The 19,224-nt window shown below is 39.5% G+C and overlaps 1 protein-coding gene across 5 annotated transcripts in view; it reads right to left on the bottom strand.

Annotated features, from left to right (window-relative positions):
* Positions 1-1,177: 1,177 nt before the first annotated feature.
* Positions 1,178-19,224, bottom strand: part of LOC148215089 (uncharacterized) — a 43,053-nt gene continuing 25,006 nt past the window's right edge. For 2 of the 5 annotated variants that reach the window (XR_015797243.1, XM_088146590.1), the window contains 2 exons: positions 6,746-6,815; positions 1,178-1,307 (listed from right to left, as the gene is read on the bottom strand). Coding sequence is in view for 1 of the 5 variants with exons in the window: in XM_088146590.1 (XP_088002716.1) it covers positions 1,220-1,307; positions 6,746-6,815 (158 nt within the window). In the remaining 4 variants the exon portion in view is untranslated. Of the gene's footprint in view, positions 1,308-6,745; positions 6,816-6,853; positions 6,978-19,224 lie in introns of those variants that run through there. The other 3 variants (XR_015797247.1, XR_015797245.1, XR_015797246.1) reach the window with 3 other exon arrangements.

Genomic DNA, 19,224 nt, shown 5'->3' on the forward strand with positions numbered 1-19,224 from the left:
GGAAAGTGGAATGTCTGCGGTTTTGCGGTTAATTAGCGGCGCTCCGGGGCGGTAAAAAAGGTGAGATTGTGAGCCAAGCCCTCGTAGGAGGGGGAGGACAGATAGGGGGTATAAAAACCTGTCAGACCTTGCTTCGGGGTTCCTCCATTGCTGCGGGAGGGACCCACCTTTGCAAACGTGCCCAATAAAAACTTCTGTCTACTGGACAACCAAACCCGTGTCTGTCGTTTTCTGACATTAGCATGCTCATTGTCATTCAGCATTGAATTTTTCCAAATGTAAACTCTGATTCTTTAACTCAGGGGCAAGAAAGTTTCTGCCTCCAACAGCCAGACTTTATTTAGTGGGAGGCCACTGAAGGCTACTACAAGCAGTATAGTGATGTAATTGGGGCAGCAGTTTTTAAGGTATGTGTGCAGGCAGGCAGGCAGGCAGGCAGGCAGACAGACAGATAGATAGATAACAGTAGATAGATGGGGGGGAGAGAGAGAGAGAGATGGTAGGTAAGTATATAAGATATAGATAAGTAGACAGAGTTGTATCTTGTAACCAACTTTTGAGAGAGAGAGAGAGAGAGAGAGAGAGAGAAATCGATAGTTGGTAGACAGACAGACAGATAGCTAGCAGAAAACTTCATGGAGAATCAGTGCACCTACTTTGCATCATTCTGATGCCAAAAAAAAGTTGAATCCTCAATCCATCATCAACACATCCCCTCCCCATATTAAATATGGCCTTCAGCCACTAAAAGATTTCCTGTTTTAATCAATTACCTGGAAATAACCCCATTTAACCCAGTTGTGCTGTTAGGCCCCTTCCACCTGCAGGAATGCTTGTCCTGTGACTCCCCAGAAGTAACAGAACTTCCAGATGTCTTCACAATGCACAGCTGTGAAGGTAAGTCTGCGGTATTTCCTGGAGCTGCAGGATGAGTCGTTTCCTGCAACATGGAATTCCCTCAGCTCCTGAGGTGTTCCCCTGCCTGCCTCCTACAGTCAAGATGCTCCAACACTCTGTCCTTTCACAGACCATGGGGGAGTGAGGACACTCTCACAAGACTGGTGCAGAGGGGAAGCGAAGCAAGAGTAATGGGTGTGCAGAAGTGTCTCTAGTAATTTTACTTGGTAAAAAATACTAGAATTCAAGTTACATGTACTTTTATTACCTCTATACATGTTCCCACCTAAAAACATATTGTTTTAAAGAGCAAGCGGGGGGGTTAGTTCTTTTTTTCCGTATCTTGAACTTCTTGACCTCCTGGGACGCTTCTAGGTGAAGTCCACACAACTAACACCAGTCTTTTCTGCCTAGATGAACAGAAACGAAAAGAATGGAAAGATCAGTGGGGGAAAAAGAGGTGAGGCATAAATGGAACATTAATTTTGAATAAATGAAGAAATAAATAACAAACTTCAGAACTCTGCATTGTGAATACAGAGCTGAAAGCCAAATCCAAAAGACCCTTTCCAGGCACTTGGTTAACTGAGGCAACTTTCAGTGGTGCTTCCTAATGCTCCAGTAATTTTTAAGACTGAAAAAGACTCTAGTTTTGTCTTTCTTTTTGTTCCTAAAAAGCCTTATTTCTTGCCTTACATATTTTGGCCAGCCTCATGGTTCTACCACATTCTGGAATTCCCTGAGCTCTGCAAATAATTTGTTCCATTCTTAAATTTTTACTACACACTAAATAGTAAAGATATTTAATTTTACCTTCAGGCAATATCTGTCATGTAACTACGCATTTAGTAGTAATACTTTATATCTGAAGTATGGGACTCTGAAATGTGGTTAATCATGATGGCAAGCTACCAGCTGTATGTTCAGAATCTGTCTACTACTGAATATCATTTGTCAGAATGTAAAAGGAGGGGAGATCTATGTCCCCAGGTCCTATTATTTGGTTGTGCTTTTGGTACCAAACTCCCTTTAAATGGCTGGATTATGGGCTTTAGCTTGTGATGTTTTGTGGCCACTGTGTTTAACTTAGCTTCAATGAGTAAAGTTTGTTTATTGGCTTTCACAAGATTTAAAGCATACCCCAATCCAGATGAACTTTGGGTGGGATGTAACAAGACACAAAATGTTAAAATTCACATAGAAATAATAAAAATCATCAAACATTATTTTTTATCTTCAGCATATTTTATACGCTGAAATGTTATCAATACAGGTCAAACAATCCTATTTTTACCTCAGTAACACTGTATTCATTCCTGTTGTAATTCATTCAGCTATTTGTGCTTACATCACCAAAACTGGGGAGAAAGAGGCAGGAGAACATCACAAAACGATTCTCTCTTTCTCTCTGACATTGGAGCATAACAGTCTCCCAGACTCCTTTTGTGGCTCTCAGAGCCTTCCCACAGTGATTGGGGCCACAAACCTGGGGATATTTTTAGGCTTCTGAGAGTTAAATAGTGAAAGATGTGTCTTAAGCTTCATACATGTTTACACAACCCATTTTACCCCTTAAAACTCCTGAACCCCCTTGCCAAAAACAGACCCTGCCTACTTTGGGAGTGTTGTTTTTGACATGGTACGCACAACCTGGCATGCCTTCAAGCTGAAACTGCTTCCCCCTTTACAGGAGTGTGTTTTGCCACCTCCAAGGATGATATTAAAGAAGTCTCCTTCTGTGGGTACATGATGTCCATGCTGGCTCTCTTGCTTACAAGGGATTCATTTCCTTTGATTGCCCATGAGATGTTAGCGTATGAGGTCGACTCCTTACTAGCCACAATGTAAACTTCAGACAATTTAAATACTATAGAAAAATTGCTCAGGAGTAAATACTGTTACAAAAGATAATCGCCCCCCCCCCAAAAAAGTCTAAAAGAAATACAATTTCTGAGAGCTAAATTTGGGGGTGGTAGTAGACCTGGGCATGCCAGTTGATTCCTCATCAACAATTGAATACTCTAGTACTGTCTTTTTTTATAAGAACTTTATTAAGTTATTAAAAACATACAGATAAAAGCAAACATGAACTAATAATCAAAAAGAAAAATAGAGAACAAGAGTTAGAGATAAAGAAGGAATACAAAAGTGATGAAAATTAAAGAAAAAGAAAAAAAGGAAAAATTACAAAACGAATGACTTCTGACTTCTTATACACCAGATATAGATAAACCATATAGTGACCTCTTACTACATCTTAACAAACATATTTTGTATAACCTATTATTTTAACTAATTGTCAAATCCATAAATCATAATTTCATTTTTTTCTGTCTCCTGCAAAAAGTCCAAAAGGGGCTTCCAATTGGCAATAAAGTTTTTTTCTCTAAGCAAAGCTGTCAATTTTGCCATCTTAGCTAACTCCATCATCTTCACAATCCATTCTTCCATTGTAGGTAATGTCGAGTCTTTCCACCTTTGAGCATATAAAAGTCTAGCTGCAGTTATACATAAAAACAAAGGTCCATGAGCTTTTCCCAGTTGTTTATCCATCAGTCCAAAAAGGAAAGTCTCTGGTTTTAACTGTATATTAACCTTCAAGTTCTGCTGAATTAATATATGAATTGGGTCCAAAATTTTTTAGCCTTATTACATGTCCAGCAAAGATGATAAAAAGTCCCTTCTTGTTGTTCACATTTCCAACATATATTTGAAACCCCTTTATACATTTTGGATAATCTTTTTGGCGACAAATACCATCTATACATCATTTTATAAAAATTCTCCTTCAAATTATAACACAATGTAAATTTTAGCCCTTTCGTCCACATATTTTCCCATTATTCCATTTGTATATTATGTCCAAAATTGTTAGCCCATTTTATCATATAATCTTTAATTTGTTTGTCTTCTGTTTCAAATCTCAACAAAAGCTTATACATTTTAGCAATAAGATGTTCTTCATTGATACACAATTCAGTTTCAAAACTGGCTTTGTTTTGTTCAAAACCATATATCTTTTTATCAACTTTAAATCTTTCTCCAAGTTGTACATATGAAAACCAGTGACACAAATGTTTTTGAGATATCATATCCTCTCTTAATTTTATTTTAATTTCTCCTTCATGAATATCAAGGATATTGCCATAAGTTAACCATTTCTGCTTAGTTACCATTTCTTAATACATGTGCTACTGTCAGTAATGTAACTGGAAATATGGCTGGTGTGGGTCTTCCGGGCTGTGTGGCCGTGTTCTGGAAGTTTTGTTTCCTAATGTTTTGCCAGCATCTGTGACCGGCATCTTCAGAGGGCAGGAGCACAGACAGGAGCAGTTCTCTCTCCTCAGAACTGCTCCTGTCTATGCTCCTGCTCTCTGAAGATGCCGGTCACAGATGCTGGCGAAACGTTAGAAAACAAAACTTCCAGAACACGGCCACACAGCCCGGAAGACCCACACCAGCCATCGTATGCCGGCTGTGAAAGCCTTCGACAATACATTAACTGGAAATATGTTTTTGGTGAGGTGTTAAGATCTGAGGCCACTGAGGAAGCATTTGAAATGCATCTGGCCTATCCAATCTCAAGGTTTCTTTGAGATAGTTTGAAACATTTCATACTGTTTCTCATTATGTCCTACTAGCATCCCCAAAGAAGGGTACAGAACTTTAACTAGAGAATATTTCACTCATGGATGGTTGCAAATATAGCTTTCAGGCTAATGTTTCTGCAATATTTATCAGGTTTTATCTACATTGTTTTTGTTTTGTTTATGGTCAGCATATATCCAGGAATCTGGTGCTTATTTCAGCATCTTGGCTTGGCTTGGTCATCTTGCCCTTACTGTCATTTGTTATATAAAATCTCTCTTTATTGTGAGAATATTATCTTAGTTATTTTTTGTCACTTTTCTCATAACTTCCTGAATCTGTGTCTGGTATATCTGACATTCCATCCCTTTTCTCAGCTTTACTGATATTCCTTGTCTTACAACTTGCCAGGGCCCTGTCCAAAGACCCAACTTGTCCTTGATATTCACACCTATTTTTTCATGTGCTCCTTGTGACATTCCTAGCCTTGCTTCAGCATTGCTTCTCCCATTACAAAGGTTTCTACTCATTCACACATTAAGATGTGTTATTAATTTGGGAAGCTTAGGTATAACACAAAGTGCAAAGGAAAACAAAGGCTGACTGTGATGCAGAACTCTTTCTTTGTGCTTTTAACTAGCCTTTACAGATCTTCCTCACTGCTGAGATGTTGCTTTTGTGAGACAGATGGATTTTGTTGAAAGCATTTAAGTTGCCCGCTCCTTTTTTTGTATATACCTTTTAAAAATTTGTAAGGCAGCATTCCTTCCCACATAGGATCCATACTATGGCATCCTCTAGATGTGTTAAGATTGTAATTCCCATAATTCTCAAACACCTGTTGGCCAAGACTTAGCAGGAACTTGGGAGTTCTAGTCCCTACTCATTTGGAGAGCACTAGGTTGGGGAACAATGACATTAACAACAATAATAAAATAAATCTAAGCTTTGGTGAGGCTTTCTGACTCACTGATCATTAGGCAGCTATTACTGAAAGGAAAGCATTGATTGCATACATGCTGGGTAGTCAGCTTTGTGTCATAAGTTACCATGGTATTGTATTCTTTTGCCATTATGTTAAATCAGATTGTGAATCAGAGGTATAGGGGTGCAACTACCATAGAAAGAACTCCAGCAATATCTTGTTTTTTTAAAAAGCATCACTGAGAACAATGTAAACCTGGCAGTCGCCAGCAAATGTTTCCCCAGGAAACTCAATAGCAAATCTCCCACGGAAGCTATTGGCAAGATAACCTCAAGCACATTTCAGGGTAGAAAACCAAATGTTTACTTTTTAGCTGAGAGGCTTGATAAATATGTTCAATTGTCCCCTTCCTCCTAAAGCAAAGGAAGATTGAGTAATTATAACAAATAATGGCAATGCAAGGCTATTTTCCAAGAGGAAAGCAAGAATTTAAAGCAGTGGGGAGACAATATTTGAGGAGCTGAGACTGTAACTCTGCCTCCTATCATTCTGGAGGGCTGGAAGGGATAGGAGTCTACTGTAATTGTTCAAGCCCATTTTTACTCTTGGAGGAGAACTTCAAGGATGGTAATAGGTATTGAGGCCTCCCACTCCCAATGCCAATGTTATTTTCACAAAAAAAATGAAAACTGCCCTGCTAAAAATTGCCACCAAAATTCAGCAGCAGCAGCTGAATTTGCAGGAAAGCGGGGCTGGCCTGCAAATGGGGGATTGTTACACAGCAGATAGTTTTATACAGCAGACAGAATGCATGCAGAGAAAAACACTGAAGTTAGGAGTATAACTTTTATAAGAAAGCATTCTTGGGGCTGCTGCTTGCATGAAAGAAAAATAAATAGAAGCTTTATTTGAGAAAAAAAAACATGGTGACAGGAAAGCTTGAGTTTTCTGGTCTACAGCTAAGAACATTTAGTGCGTGCTCCTCCATTCAGGAGAAAGTGCAAGTTAGCAGTTGGGGTCAAAAGAAAAGGAGAACTGAACCAAGAGAGGAAGGAAGTGATGAAAGAAAGCTCCGAGAACATCCATTTAACCAATAGGAGACAATATAAGTAGAGACGTCCAAAGTAAGCATTTTAGACCCAGAAAGAAAGTAAAAGTGCAGAGTCCCTCCACAGTATTAACTACGACTACAGTCTCTAGTGGTTAATGAATTTATAGGTACAAAAGAGCAGGGAGAGAACCCTGAGGAAGGAATGCAAAATATTAAGAGAAAACAAGTGATAACTCAATACTGGGAAGGGAGAAGGCATAAGAAAGAAACCCCAAATAACCTACCTTGAGACTGTTGGTGTAAGAGGTGGCAGAGAGATAGTCTGGTAGGCTTTCCAGATTCTGCTGTTATACCCTGCAACAGTAAAGTAGTATTCTTGAAATCCTTCCTCTGTCTTTTTCCTGACCTGGCCTACTTTGAAGGGTAGACAATAGGTACAAGAAGCCAGTGCATGTAAAGTTGAATTCCAACAGGTGTTGGGGCAGTATGCAACCCATGGGCCACAGGTTGCACACCCTGTTTTAAGGAAAAAGTTTCATAAGCTCGTCAATCTGTTCATCTGATAAGCCAAGAGAAATCTGTTTCTTCAGTCATGGTTAGCTACAAAGTATGGTCCCAGTTCACAGTGTATCTTTCAGTCCTGCCTCTCTGTACTTTGTCTACAACAAATAAATACTGCAATAGTGTCCTTTCACCCATGTGGGGTATTTAAATTCCTATTTGATTTTGCTGTAGGGCTTACTGAGCTCCAGTCAAGTTTTCGTTTCCATCTCCATTTCCAGCCAGATTTGGAAGATCTTAATTAGTTGGCTGTTTCTTTGGTACTGTGCAAATGTTTTAGGCAGGTGTGAAAAAATGCTGTAAAGTAAGAATGCTTTCAAAAATATATATTGTAATTGTTTATGTTTATCAATTTACAAAATGCAAAGTGAGCAAACAGAAGAAAGATCTAAATCAAATCAATATTTGGTGTGACTACCCTTTGGCTTCAAACCAGCATCAATTCTTACACTTGTACACTTTGTATACATGCACAAAGTCAGGGATCTTGTAGGATTAGAGTCAGGTGTATGATGAACCAATTATACCAAGCAGGTACTAATGATCATCAATTTCATATGCAGGTTGAAACAGTCATTAACTGAAATGGAAACAGCTGTGTAGGAGGCTTAAAACTGGGTGAGGAACAGCCAAACTCTGCTACTAAGGTGAGGCTGTGGAAGGCAGTTTCATGTCACAGGTCATACACCATGGCAAGACTGAGCACAGCAACAAGACACAAGGTAGTTATGCTGCATCAGCAAGGTCTCTCCCAGGCAAAAACTTCAAAACAGACTGGGGTTTCAAGATGTGCTGTTCAAGCTCTTTTGAAGAAGCGCAAAGAAACAGGCAACATTGAGGACCGTAGACACAGTGGTTGGCCAAGGAAACTTAATGCAGCAGATGGAAGACACATCATGCTTACTTCCCTTTGACATTGGAAGATGTCCAGCAGTGCCATCAGCATAGAACTGGTGGAAACCAGTGGGACCCAGGTATACCCATCTACTGTCTGGAGAAGTCTGGCCGGAAGTGATCTTCATGGATGAATTGTGGCCAAAAAGCCATACCTCCGATGTGGAAACAAGGCTAAGCAACTCAGCTATGCATGAAAACATAGGAACTGGGGTGCAGAAAAATGGCAACAGGTGCTCTGGACTGATGAGTCAAAATTAGAAATATTTGGCTGTAGCAGGAGGCTGTTTGTTCGCCGAAGGGCTGGAGAGCAGTACAATAATGAGTGTCTGCAGGCAACAGGGAAGCATGGTGGAGGTTCCTTGCACATTTGGGGCTGCATTTCTGCAAATGGAGTTGGAGATTTGGTCAGGATCAATGGAGTCCTCAAAGCTGAGAAATACAGGCAAATACTTATCCATCATGCCATACCATCAGGGAAGGAGTCCTGGAAGTGATGGCTTGGCCCCCACAGAGCCCTGATCTCAACATCATTGAGTCTGTCTGGGATTACATAAAGAGACAGAAGGATTTGAGGCAGCCTACATCCACAGGAGATCTGTGATTAGTTCTCCAAGATGTTTGGAACAACCTATCTGCCAAGTTCCTTCAAAAACTCTGTGCAAGTGTACCTAGAAGAATTGATGCTGTTTTGAAGGCAAAGTGTGGTCACACCAAATATTGATTTGATTTGAATTTCTCTTCTGTTTGCTCACTTTGCGTTTTATAAACTGATAAACATAAACAATTACAATAGATATTTTTGAAAGCATTCTCACTTTACAGCATTTTTTCACACCTGCCTAAAACTTTTGCACAGTACTGTATGTGCAGAAAAATCATAGATCTCTCCAATATTCTGATGTTACATACTTTGCCCATGGCAAGAGATAGACTGGAGACAAATCGCTTTTATGTTTTCAAAAATTGGAAAATGATCTGTTTCAGCCTTTATCCTTTATCTCTGAAAGCTCATACCTATAACCTCTACACCAACTAATACACTCAGATTACAACTACAGTCAACAAAACAGCTTTTGCAGCATCCCAAAATTAAATAAAAAATGATATACAAATTGGAAAAATGTTACAGTCCCACAAGATTGCTAAATCTCATGAGATTTCAGTCTTATTGTATGCATTATTGTGAGATTTCAGACAAGAACATTGCTACAATCTCATATTTCCTTATCCTGGTACAAGATTGAAAGGATAGGATTGCTGGGAGCATAGAGAATTTTAATGTAATATTGGGGATGGGGAAGCCATTGCACAAGATTGCCTGAACAATTTGCCAATACTTAGTTCATAATCTCCATTTGGAGACTGATTTTAAACTGCAGATCTCGCTGCTGAAACAGGTAAATAAAAATAAATAAATTCCAGAGGACAGGCACTGCTACAGAAAAGGCATGCTTTGGGGTCCTGATAAATGTCATTGTTTGCTCTCAGAAGGGGGTGTGACTCTATTTTCCATTTCACTATGCTTGCTCTTATCTGCCTGCTACATCCTATCTCATATATTATTCCCCTATTCTTATACTATTGTTATTCCTAGTTTCTACTATTGTTTATTTCCTTAAGCCTATGTTTCTACATGCATTTTCTTATTTCATACTCCAATTTCTTCAGCTTTACTTTTTATATTCTTAAAGCTGTAACTGTAGCTATATCCTACCCTTACATCTTCCTATAATCATCCTGTCATCTCTCATTTGTCTTTCTCCCATTTTTCCTGCAGCCAGCCTTTGATGGTGGTTACTTGCTAGCAATTACTGGGGACTTAGTTAGCCCTGGTTGTTTCCCCAGACTCTGGGGTGGGAAAGAACAGTTTCTTCATTCCCAGTTCTCCTCTGGCTGTCTTTACTCTTTCTGTTGCCTGTTGTAACTGGTGGTGCTGTGGGCTGCTGCTGGTGTTACTGGTGCTGCTCTGCCTAGGCCTTGAGGCTTTATTTTCCCTGATCTACTGGGTCAACCCACCACCAACGCTCCAAGGCCTCTTCCAGACTCTTGTCAAGGCTGCCATCACTAGACTCTTACTGGGCATCCATGCCTCCCACTCTGGAGCTCTTTGACATCATCAGCCACCTGGAGCTCCTCCTGGCCAGGTTGCAGCTGAGCGCACACACTTCTTCTCCTCTCCCACCCCAAATACTGAACCTCAAACACCAATTCTCTTTCTTCCCATCTCCTGCTTTTGTAATATCTTGTCCAATGAAGAGTTCTGGAGAACCTTCTGGAATTTGCTCTTATATGCCATTTTTCTTGGTCCTAATAAAGAAGATATTGTTCTGCGAGTGGATTTTTTTTCTTTACAAACCAACATGGCTGTCAGTTTTCTATTCTGAAGTGCTAACATGTTTTCCCCTTCTCCCATCAAATATAAATGCTGCTTTGCGTAGCTATCGGTGCGTGTAATGGGGGAGATAGAAGCCAGCATTTATAGTCTATTACTGAGCCATAACTCCCCCCCAACATATTCTTCTTTCAGCCCTCAGCAATCCAAGCAGTTAAATGTGTGCTGAAAGATAGCAATGCAAACAGCTAAGCTTCCACCTGCTAAGTGAGCAAGATAGCCCTATCCAGAGTTATCATAGGCAACCGCTTAGGATCACCTAGGGGATGTTCCTCTTGGATCTCCTTGACTTTCACGCCTCAGAAGCCCAGGGTGGGGGGCATCCCACTCACTCCTGCTTGTTTGAACGCTCTGGGCATCATTCTCGCCATTCCCATCAACGAGGCGGCAATTGCATTGTTAATGCAAATGAGAATATGCAGAGGATGGAAAAACAGAGTCACCTCCTTAGAGGATGCAGTTCTCACTGGCACTGGATGAGGCAGCTTGAGGAAGTCAGCTCAAAAGGGGATGTCATTTCACAATAATTATAATAAGAGAGAGAATTAAACGCTCCATTCAAAGATCATGCTGCGCCAAATGTTCTGCCTTTGCTTCATTGGCCAACATAAGGCATCTTCACTCTCACTCCCAGAGAGACTGTCTTTCGTTTGCTCCAAGACTTGTTCTATATAAATGTCCCTGTTTTTTAATTTTCAAAGGAGTTAAAGGAACGGAATGGTATGATGCATTGGAAAGATTCTATATAGATCTTTGATTTCTACTTTCCCTTAATGATGCTTTTCCAGTGGGTAAGGTGGCCAGGTTTGCTCTTAAAAATGAGAGCCTGAACTTTGAAAAACTATTTGCCTTCTAGAAAATGCAAGGAAATGGAGATGTGTGGCTCCATTTTGTGAACGCTACTGCAGAACTGAAGAGAAATCAGTGGGTTTGTGGCAGAATTACTGCTGTTATCTCCTAGCATTTTTCTTTGCTAACAATACCACAGGTGCCCTCTGGTCAAAATGGAGGATTTCAACCAGCAGCAAATACTTGGTTCACTTAGTGACAGAAAAAACGCATGCTTCCAGTGTTCAGGAGCATCCTCCTCTTCCTCCTCCTCCTCCCCCTTTATTTTATTTAATGAAACAGACCCTCACCAATAATAAGGACAAACAATATCCACAATAAGAGGTGGGGGGGAAATAAAATAATAAATCAAGGTCCAGTGTGTGTGTGTGTGTGTGTGCATATATTTGTGCTTCCGAGTCTTGACTCCTGGTGACTGCCTGGACAAGTCCCTGCAGTTTTCTTGGAGGTCCCCCAGCTGGCTTTGTGCCCAAGATGGGACTAGAACTCTCAGTCTCCTGGTTTCTAGTCTGGTGCCTTTATTTATTTACTTACTTTTTGTTTGTTTATTTATCTATCTAATTTATATGGCCACAAGTGACTTGTGACTTGCCTTCAGCACTACACCAAACTGGCTCTATGTGTTACTACAGTAACAAAAAAGGGACTGGATAATCTCATACTACTTTGATAGGAACGAAATCAAGGCTGGTCCGAGATACTTTGTGGGCTAGTCAACTTTTCTTGGCATCTCAGGCCAAAAGGAAATTCCCACACAGACCTTTTCCCTTTGCTTGATATTAAAATACAGTACTAAGTAAATGAACAACTTGCTGCCTTTTCGTAACACCCATCATCAGTACCCCTTCTCTATATTGGTCAAGATGCCATGGATAATATTGCTGACCATTCCTGATCTTTGAATGGCAATCTTTTCTATCTGTTACGGGAACTCAATACACAGCCAAAAGGATTGCGTTATCCCTTTCCCACCAATTAACTAAAACCTATTGTTAAGGCAGGCAGAGAGATGGAGAGCTGCGAAGATTGGCATAGGAAAGGCTGTGGCTACCAGCACCCTTCCTGGTTATTCAGAAGAGCAGAAAGGGTATGGTAGCGTAGCCTCAGGACCTCATTATTCATCACAGAGCATGAGGTCATTGGCATAGGACATGGGCCAATGACCTCTCCGCTCTGCCTCTCCCCTGGATCAACTGATTATTCATTTATTAATGGATAGGCCACCTGACTTCATTGCAACTCTGGGTGGCATACAAGATAAAAGAGTTTAATAAAACAATACAGTGCAAAGCATACATAGGGAAATGCCTGGAAAGAGCATCAGATTCATCTGACAGTGTGTTAGCTACCCACTCTGGCCAAAGACCTGGGGGAAGAGCCAGGTTTTAAGGGCTTCGTGGGGACCTTAAATAAGGCCAGTGTGGGGACTGCACCAAAGGTCAAGCTCTATGACAGAGAAGACATGCTTCCTGGGCCCCATCAGGTGACACTGTTTAATCAGTGGGACCTGGAGCATGCTGATTCGGCTGGATTGTATGAGATAGGCAGAAACTGCAGAAAACAGATGGTCCCTCAGGCAACCAGGCCATATGCTACGAAGGGCTTTGTAAGTGGTAACCAGCACCTGGAATTGCACTTGGAAGCTCGCTGTGGCCAGTGCAGCTCATGAAGCGGAAGTGTTAAGGAGCCAGTGGCCACAGTGGCTGCTGGTTTTTACCTCTTTCTTAAGAGAGAGTGAGATGTTTGACCCAAGGCATCTCTGCTTTATTTTTCTGAGTTGGGAAGGCTCCAACTCTGAGCTGATTATAACCAAATTAATTTCCTTTACACACAGACTCTTTGCACATGGGAGAAAAGGGGATTGATCTCAATTAGGCTGAAGAAGAAATACATCACACTCTTCTTAAAAGGCTTATAATCAAGTTATTGAAAAATAATGCAATTATTTGTCTATTGTGTCCTGAAACAATTCAGGCTGGAAGTGGCACTGGCCTTGGCTTTAGATGGTGAGCAAGACAGATGGGACTGAGATTGTCTTTGATCAAAAGTCTGAATTGCTTTTGCTATCACAGTGAGGGAATCAATTCCACCATATGAATGGATGACATGGGAACAAAATAAATGTTCCTTTTTGCTCAGTTGAAAATCTTCGTTCCAATGTGTTCTGATAATTTAGATTTGATTTGAAACTGTCAGTCACATTCAAATAGGATATCCATTTGCCTCAGTGGATAAGGATTTCTGTAATCCTAGATTATGCACAACTATAATTGCATGCAATGAAATAACCACTGGGGATATTTATCAATTGTCAAAAAGTCATAGATTAAATTTCTCCAGTAGTGTGATTTTGAAAGCAATTCTTCAGAATCTTTTTTTGCTGAAATCATGTGGATGTATGTGCCTGAAAGCAACTTGCCTGAAATTAATGAGACTTATTTTTGAATACAAACATATAAAATCACTTTATAATTAATGCCACTTTTGTTCCACTTTTAATAAATGTTAGAAATACACATTTAGCACAACCTGGTCCTGCTTTGAAGTTGACCAATCTTAGTATTTCTCTAAAAATAAGTCAAGTCTGAACCTTTGAAAGAAAAAACAATAAGCAATGTGTTTATTGTCCTGCTTTTCCATGACAGCTAGTGGCTAGACGTGACCCTGCTGTTAGGCAAAATGAGACAGCTTCAGGCAGCTGCTGTCTGGATGTCATGAAATGGCAAGAAATTGTCAAGTATTTAATTAATTTTCGGTGTAACTTTTACTGATAGGAAAGGGGGAAGAGATATTTGTAGGCTTTCCCCTTCATTTGCTAAAATAACTTTGCTGGCCTTAACTTGTAATCCACTTTGATGAGAGAGCACCATTTGTTGTCGTGGCTCAAAAACCAAATGTTTTGTGGCTGGCCCTGAGAGTGTCTTACAGCACTGTTGTGAGTTGTCTATCTGTAAATGGAAGTTCTGCAAAAGAGCTTTTTATTGTGCAACTGTCCTGCCGCATTGGTGAAATTTTACAGAAGGCCTGGATATCATCTTTACTTGTAAATCTCCTTCGTTTTCTCATGTCTTATTCATTTAAAATAGTTTTAAACCAATTTTAAGGTCCAAAGCTTTCTTCTGTTCTGTATAAAATTATTATTAATTTATTATTATATTATTATTATTAATATTATCTATCCATTCAATGATTATCACAGTCTTTAGACTGATAGATTCCAATGATTTGGGTTCTAACCAAGTGCCAAGGAATCATAGAGTTGTTGTTGTTGCTATACATTTGTTCAAAAAGGAAAGAGTGACCGGCCAGCAGCAGAGAATATTTTGACTAGTAGTACTAGAAATCCATTTGGAAGCCTCCTCAGACTATGCAAGTTTTCCTGTGTCATCTGTTTATAGTGTGGGATTTTGCAAATGAATACATTTTGTTGGGTTTGTATTTCACCTATCCTCCAGGAGTTCAGATTAGCTGCTACCCTCCCATCTGCAGGGATGTAATGGGCAGAAAGAATATCCTTGAGGAACAGGAAGAAGAGCTACAACCAAGACAATGGTCAGATAAAAGAAACCTGACTCCAGGCTAGAATTGTAACTGAGAAAGCGTCTCAGACAAGAGCCTCCCTAGTTCTCATCGAGATAAAGGGAGATATGGGGAGAAGTGTGTTCAGACTTGCAAGATTCTGCTACTATACCTTTGTAATAAAAGTCATATTGGCCTTCATGACTTTGGTTTCCTAGTCTGGTCTACCTTGAAGGGCTGACAGGTTACTTTAGGCGATGGAACCTGCTTATATAAAAAAGCCCTGGAACCCCTCATCAAGAAGGTTGGGGCTTCTGCACATCAGCTGACAAACTCTGCCCTTTCTAGAAGCAGATGGCTGAGTCATTTGAGAGTTTTTTCTCCCTTTAGTCCCTTGCAGAGAGTATTTTTCCCCTCAGTCCCACAAAGGATTATGGTATCAGAGACAAGATTTTTGTAGTTTTGAATGTGGAGACTGTTGAGAGAGGGAAGCAAAGAGCCCTCTGAGGTGGTTGAAGGCATCTTGTGCCATGTAAAACCTCTAATGGGGAGTAATGGACCTGCTGTCTTCTAGGACTGCCTGCTGTTTACCTCCAATTACATTCTGCTTGTATATTTCAAAAGAAAACAAAATGCTAAAAAAGACATTTTCCAGTACGCTCTGTTCCTAACAGAACCAAATCCAATGGTGCTCCTCTTGGGGACTGAACTTCTCAGGAAAGTAGTGAGCATGTAACAAATAAAGACTTTCATTATATTTGTTAATCTTTTAAAATTAATTTTAATTAATATTTGTTAAGCTTTTCATTAGTGTAATATGCTCTTCATTCTAAAATGAGAATGTCTGCCCTTTATTCCATAGTTACTTTAGCTATGCTTGTTCTTACTGCTTTCCCCCCAGTTAATAATAGGTGAATTTGCTATAACAGCATACTTTTATTACAATTCAGTACACATTTGGCAATCAGTGACATGTAATGAACTTCATCTTAATCAACTGAAAATAGAAATCAATCTCAGGTTCCAAGATGACACATATTAGTAGAATTTGGACTTCATATAAAAGATAAGAATCTCCTGAGTTTGAGCTCAGCTCCCGATTACAGCAATTCTGCAGCTTTCTTGGTGTTATGGAAGTGTTCTATAACTGCTTTCTTCCAGGATGTGGGTTTTTGTTGTTGTTGTTTTACGTTCCAGTCTAGCCTGCAACCCAGAATTCCCAGGCAGTTCCCCAACCAAGTAGCGCCAATCCTGTGTAGCTTCCAAGATCAGCCAAGGTTGTGCAAAACCCGCTGAACAAACAATAAACAAATAAAAAACTCACATCTATTTAGCAGTCTCAGGCCTTGGCCAAGCTCTGAAGCACAAACCATTAAATACAAAAATGGATTTTTTAAAAAAATCTTCCATGTTGATTTTAATCTTGATTAGGCCATAGTGTGATTACTGTAAAGAAAAATAAATGAATAAATAATGGCAAAGAGCTGCTGTGTAATATTTCATGTATCATGTAGTTTGGCCTTGCAACAGGTCTCAGACTAGGTTCCACTCAAGACACAAGCAAACAGAGGCCAAAGGCCAAAGATAGACAATGTGATTGGGCAAGCTAGAGTTCTGGGGCACGCAGGCAAGGATTAAAGATCAAAGGCAGAAGATATGGAAGATGTGGTAAAAATGGACTGAGAATCAAGTTCTGGAACAAGCAGATAACGGAAGCTGCATGGCCACTTGCTAAAAATAATTTAGACTGAGGAGCCAACCTTAGGCAATGCAGACATAGCATCAGGAAACCCCATTAGTTTTTTTCAGTCACTTGATCCAGCTGATTTGTTAAAGTGAAGTAGCATTTCCAACCATCTGAAAAGTGGGTATAAAAACACAGTGCTTGTCTTTCTCCTATTGCAAATAAGGCATCTGGTCCTTGTTAGGTGGGTCCCCAATTCCTGTGCATTGGTATCTGATTAGTATTTCCTAGGATTCAGAGTTTGTCACGTACATAAAACAAATGTTCCTTGTTACAACTATAGAAGGTAAGTCAGGATTATTATCTACATATTGCAGAAGGAACTCTCTCTTTGGCCCATGACACTGACTGATATGAGCTATTTATACATTTGGGTTGACCTCTTTCTCAGTATCTAAAGGACGTATGAGGATCTTCTTTGTGGGATAAAAGGATAAAGAAAGTTGAGTATTTGAAGCTATCTAAATTGTTCTTCAAGGTTTGTAGAAGGCACAGTCCCTCCTCTGAAGCTGCTCACTACCACAGAAGGGGATGTTCATTTTGATGATGCAACATATTACTTTATTATTTGTAAAATATTAGACATCTTCCAACTTTAATTTTATTGGCAACAACCTCCACCCAAAAAAACCTGAGACTCTCTACTATGTAAAATCATTCACTTACAGACTAATTAATAGCTAGATCGTTATATACCACCATAAATAATAGCAATAATAATACAGTAATATTTGAAATTCACTAATTTCTTAATTTTTGTATACTTGCTTTTAACAGATTCTATTCAGGAGATAATTTAATGCCATGTAAAATATACATAAAACTGATGTCAGTAATAGGAACTTCAGATTTTGATTATTCTCCTGTGACTTTGTATGATTGTCCAGAAAATAAACAGTAAAAAAAACCACGGAGTATATTTCTTTTAACATTACCTTGCTACACACTATACATTTGTATCCATTGCAGTTCATTACTCTCTTGTGCATGTTCTTGATCTGTAAAATTTGTGATCAAGCACTATCAATTAGAGAGCTTTATGTGCCCTCTAGTGGCAAATCACAATTTGGGAGGTATTTTAAATTTTAGTCTTATGGAACAAAAGGACAGCTTCACACACTCCCAATCAGCGTGGAGGATCCTGTGCTGTTATCCCCAATGAGCTGATCTATTTCTGGCTGAGCTGAGGAGCTGTTCCTGAGACCACTGGGAAGTAGAAATGCTGGGACTCAACATCTGAAGACTGGCTGCGGGGAGGAGACGTGTGGGCTGATATGGAACTTTCCTTAGGTTTGGGGAAATAAAAACACTGGTAGTGTAGAAGTATCCATAGCATCAAATTTGATTTTATTTCAGCCACATTCCATGTGTACTCATATGGAATTAAGTGCCTGCCTTAGTATTATGTGTGAACTCAGCTAATTATGGCTTATTCAACAAACCATGGTTTAACAAAGCCATGGGATAGTACATAAATCCAGCTAGTATAAGGAAACTTTCTATGAGCCTTTAGGAACATGGAGTGATTACTTGCTTGCACAAAGAATAGTAGAGTCAACAAAAACATAAATGAAGTCCAACTTTCCAACTTGATGCAGGAAATCAGAGCGGAAGTGTTGCCAAAGGCAACTATCCAGCTTTTGTTTGAAACTTCTACGAAGGAAGACTGTATCCCCCTTCAAAGTACAGTAATTAGGTCCGGAGTTACACTGCTCTTCCATTAAGAAAATTGTGTTCTGAAAGCAAAGTAGCCAACAAGCACTGATAGGATATAGTTTTTCTAAAAAGAGATTTTTGAGCTGGCCTCCTATACAGTACATGACAGCCTATATCTGGATTACTCGATCAACTGAGCCTGGTCTGACTTAAAATGGCTCACTTGCCCCCTCACTTACAGCCCTGTGCACGTCAGCGGTGCGCGTCTTCATTTGCCTGAAAGGTCACACCAAGTTTGGTGTGCTATGATGAGAACCACGTTCCAAGCCAGGGCTTATTTTGAGAAAGGGTAAAACAGGCTGCCTTAAGCATCTCCAAGTCTTACATCTTTCATTTTGCCCCTTAAAACTCTCCCAAACACTAGCAAATGAAAAAAAGAGGCCAAGATTTGGGGGCTCACTTAGTAGAGTGGCCCTGGGGAGCAGAAAAGGGATGCGGGCACTTTTTTTGTACCGCGGTATGTGCCTTCATCTGGTTTAAATATAGTGAAGCTGGAAACCAAGGATTTGTTTTTGAAAAGTAGATGGTTCCAAGAGTAAAAATTATGCAGAAGGGCAATCAGGCAACTCAATCACATGAATCTTAATTAATGTACAAAAAAGCTGAATGCAGGCAATTAATAAAGTGTAGTCACTGTACACCAATCTTTTTGAAAAGTATGAGTCTTCATGAAGAAATCTAAATGTCTGAAAACTAGGGTTTGTTTTGTTTTTGCTTTTATTACATATATAGAAAATGATTAATTGCAAAATAGAGTGACTAAACTGTTCCTTTTTTATAATAATTTTATTAAAGATTACAATTACAACAGTAAAAGCTAATACAAATTTAAAAAATAAAAGAATAAAAAATAGGTGCAGAAAAGAAAAAATAGAAAGAAAAATAGAAAAGAAAGAAAAAATAAGAATATAATAAAAAAAGAAAAGAAATATATAAAGAAATGTCTTCACCCTTTATCACAAGTATAAACAATTTTAGTAACTTATCACCTTGTTTTAAAATACAACAAATGATCTGTTCTTCCCATATCCCATCTCTGATCTATAAACAAATCCTTAAAGCCTCAGCGTGTCAGTCCTCATGAC

Source organism: Python bivittatus, unplaced genomic scaffold (assembly GCF_059951505.1).
Source record: "Python bivittatus isolate LINGU-HERP-01145 unplaced genomic scaffold, Pbiv_v1 ctg000480_np1212, whole genome shotgun sequence".
NCBI lineage: Eukaryota > Metazoa > Chordata > Lepidosauria > Squamata > Pythonidae > Python > Python bivittatus.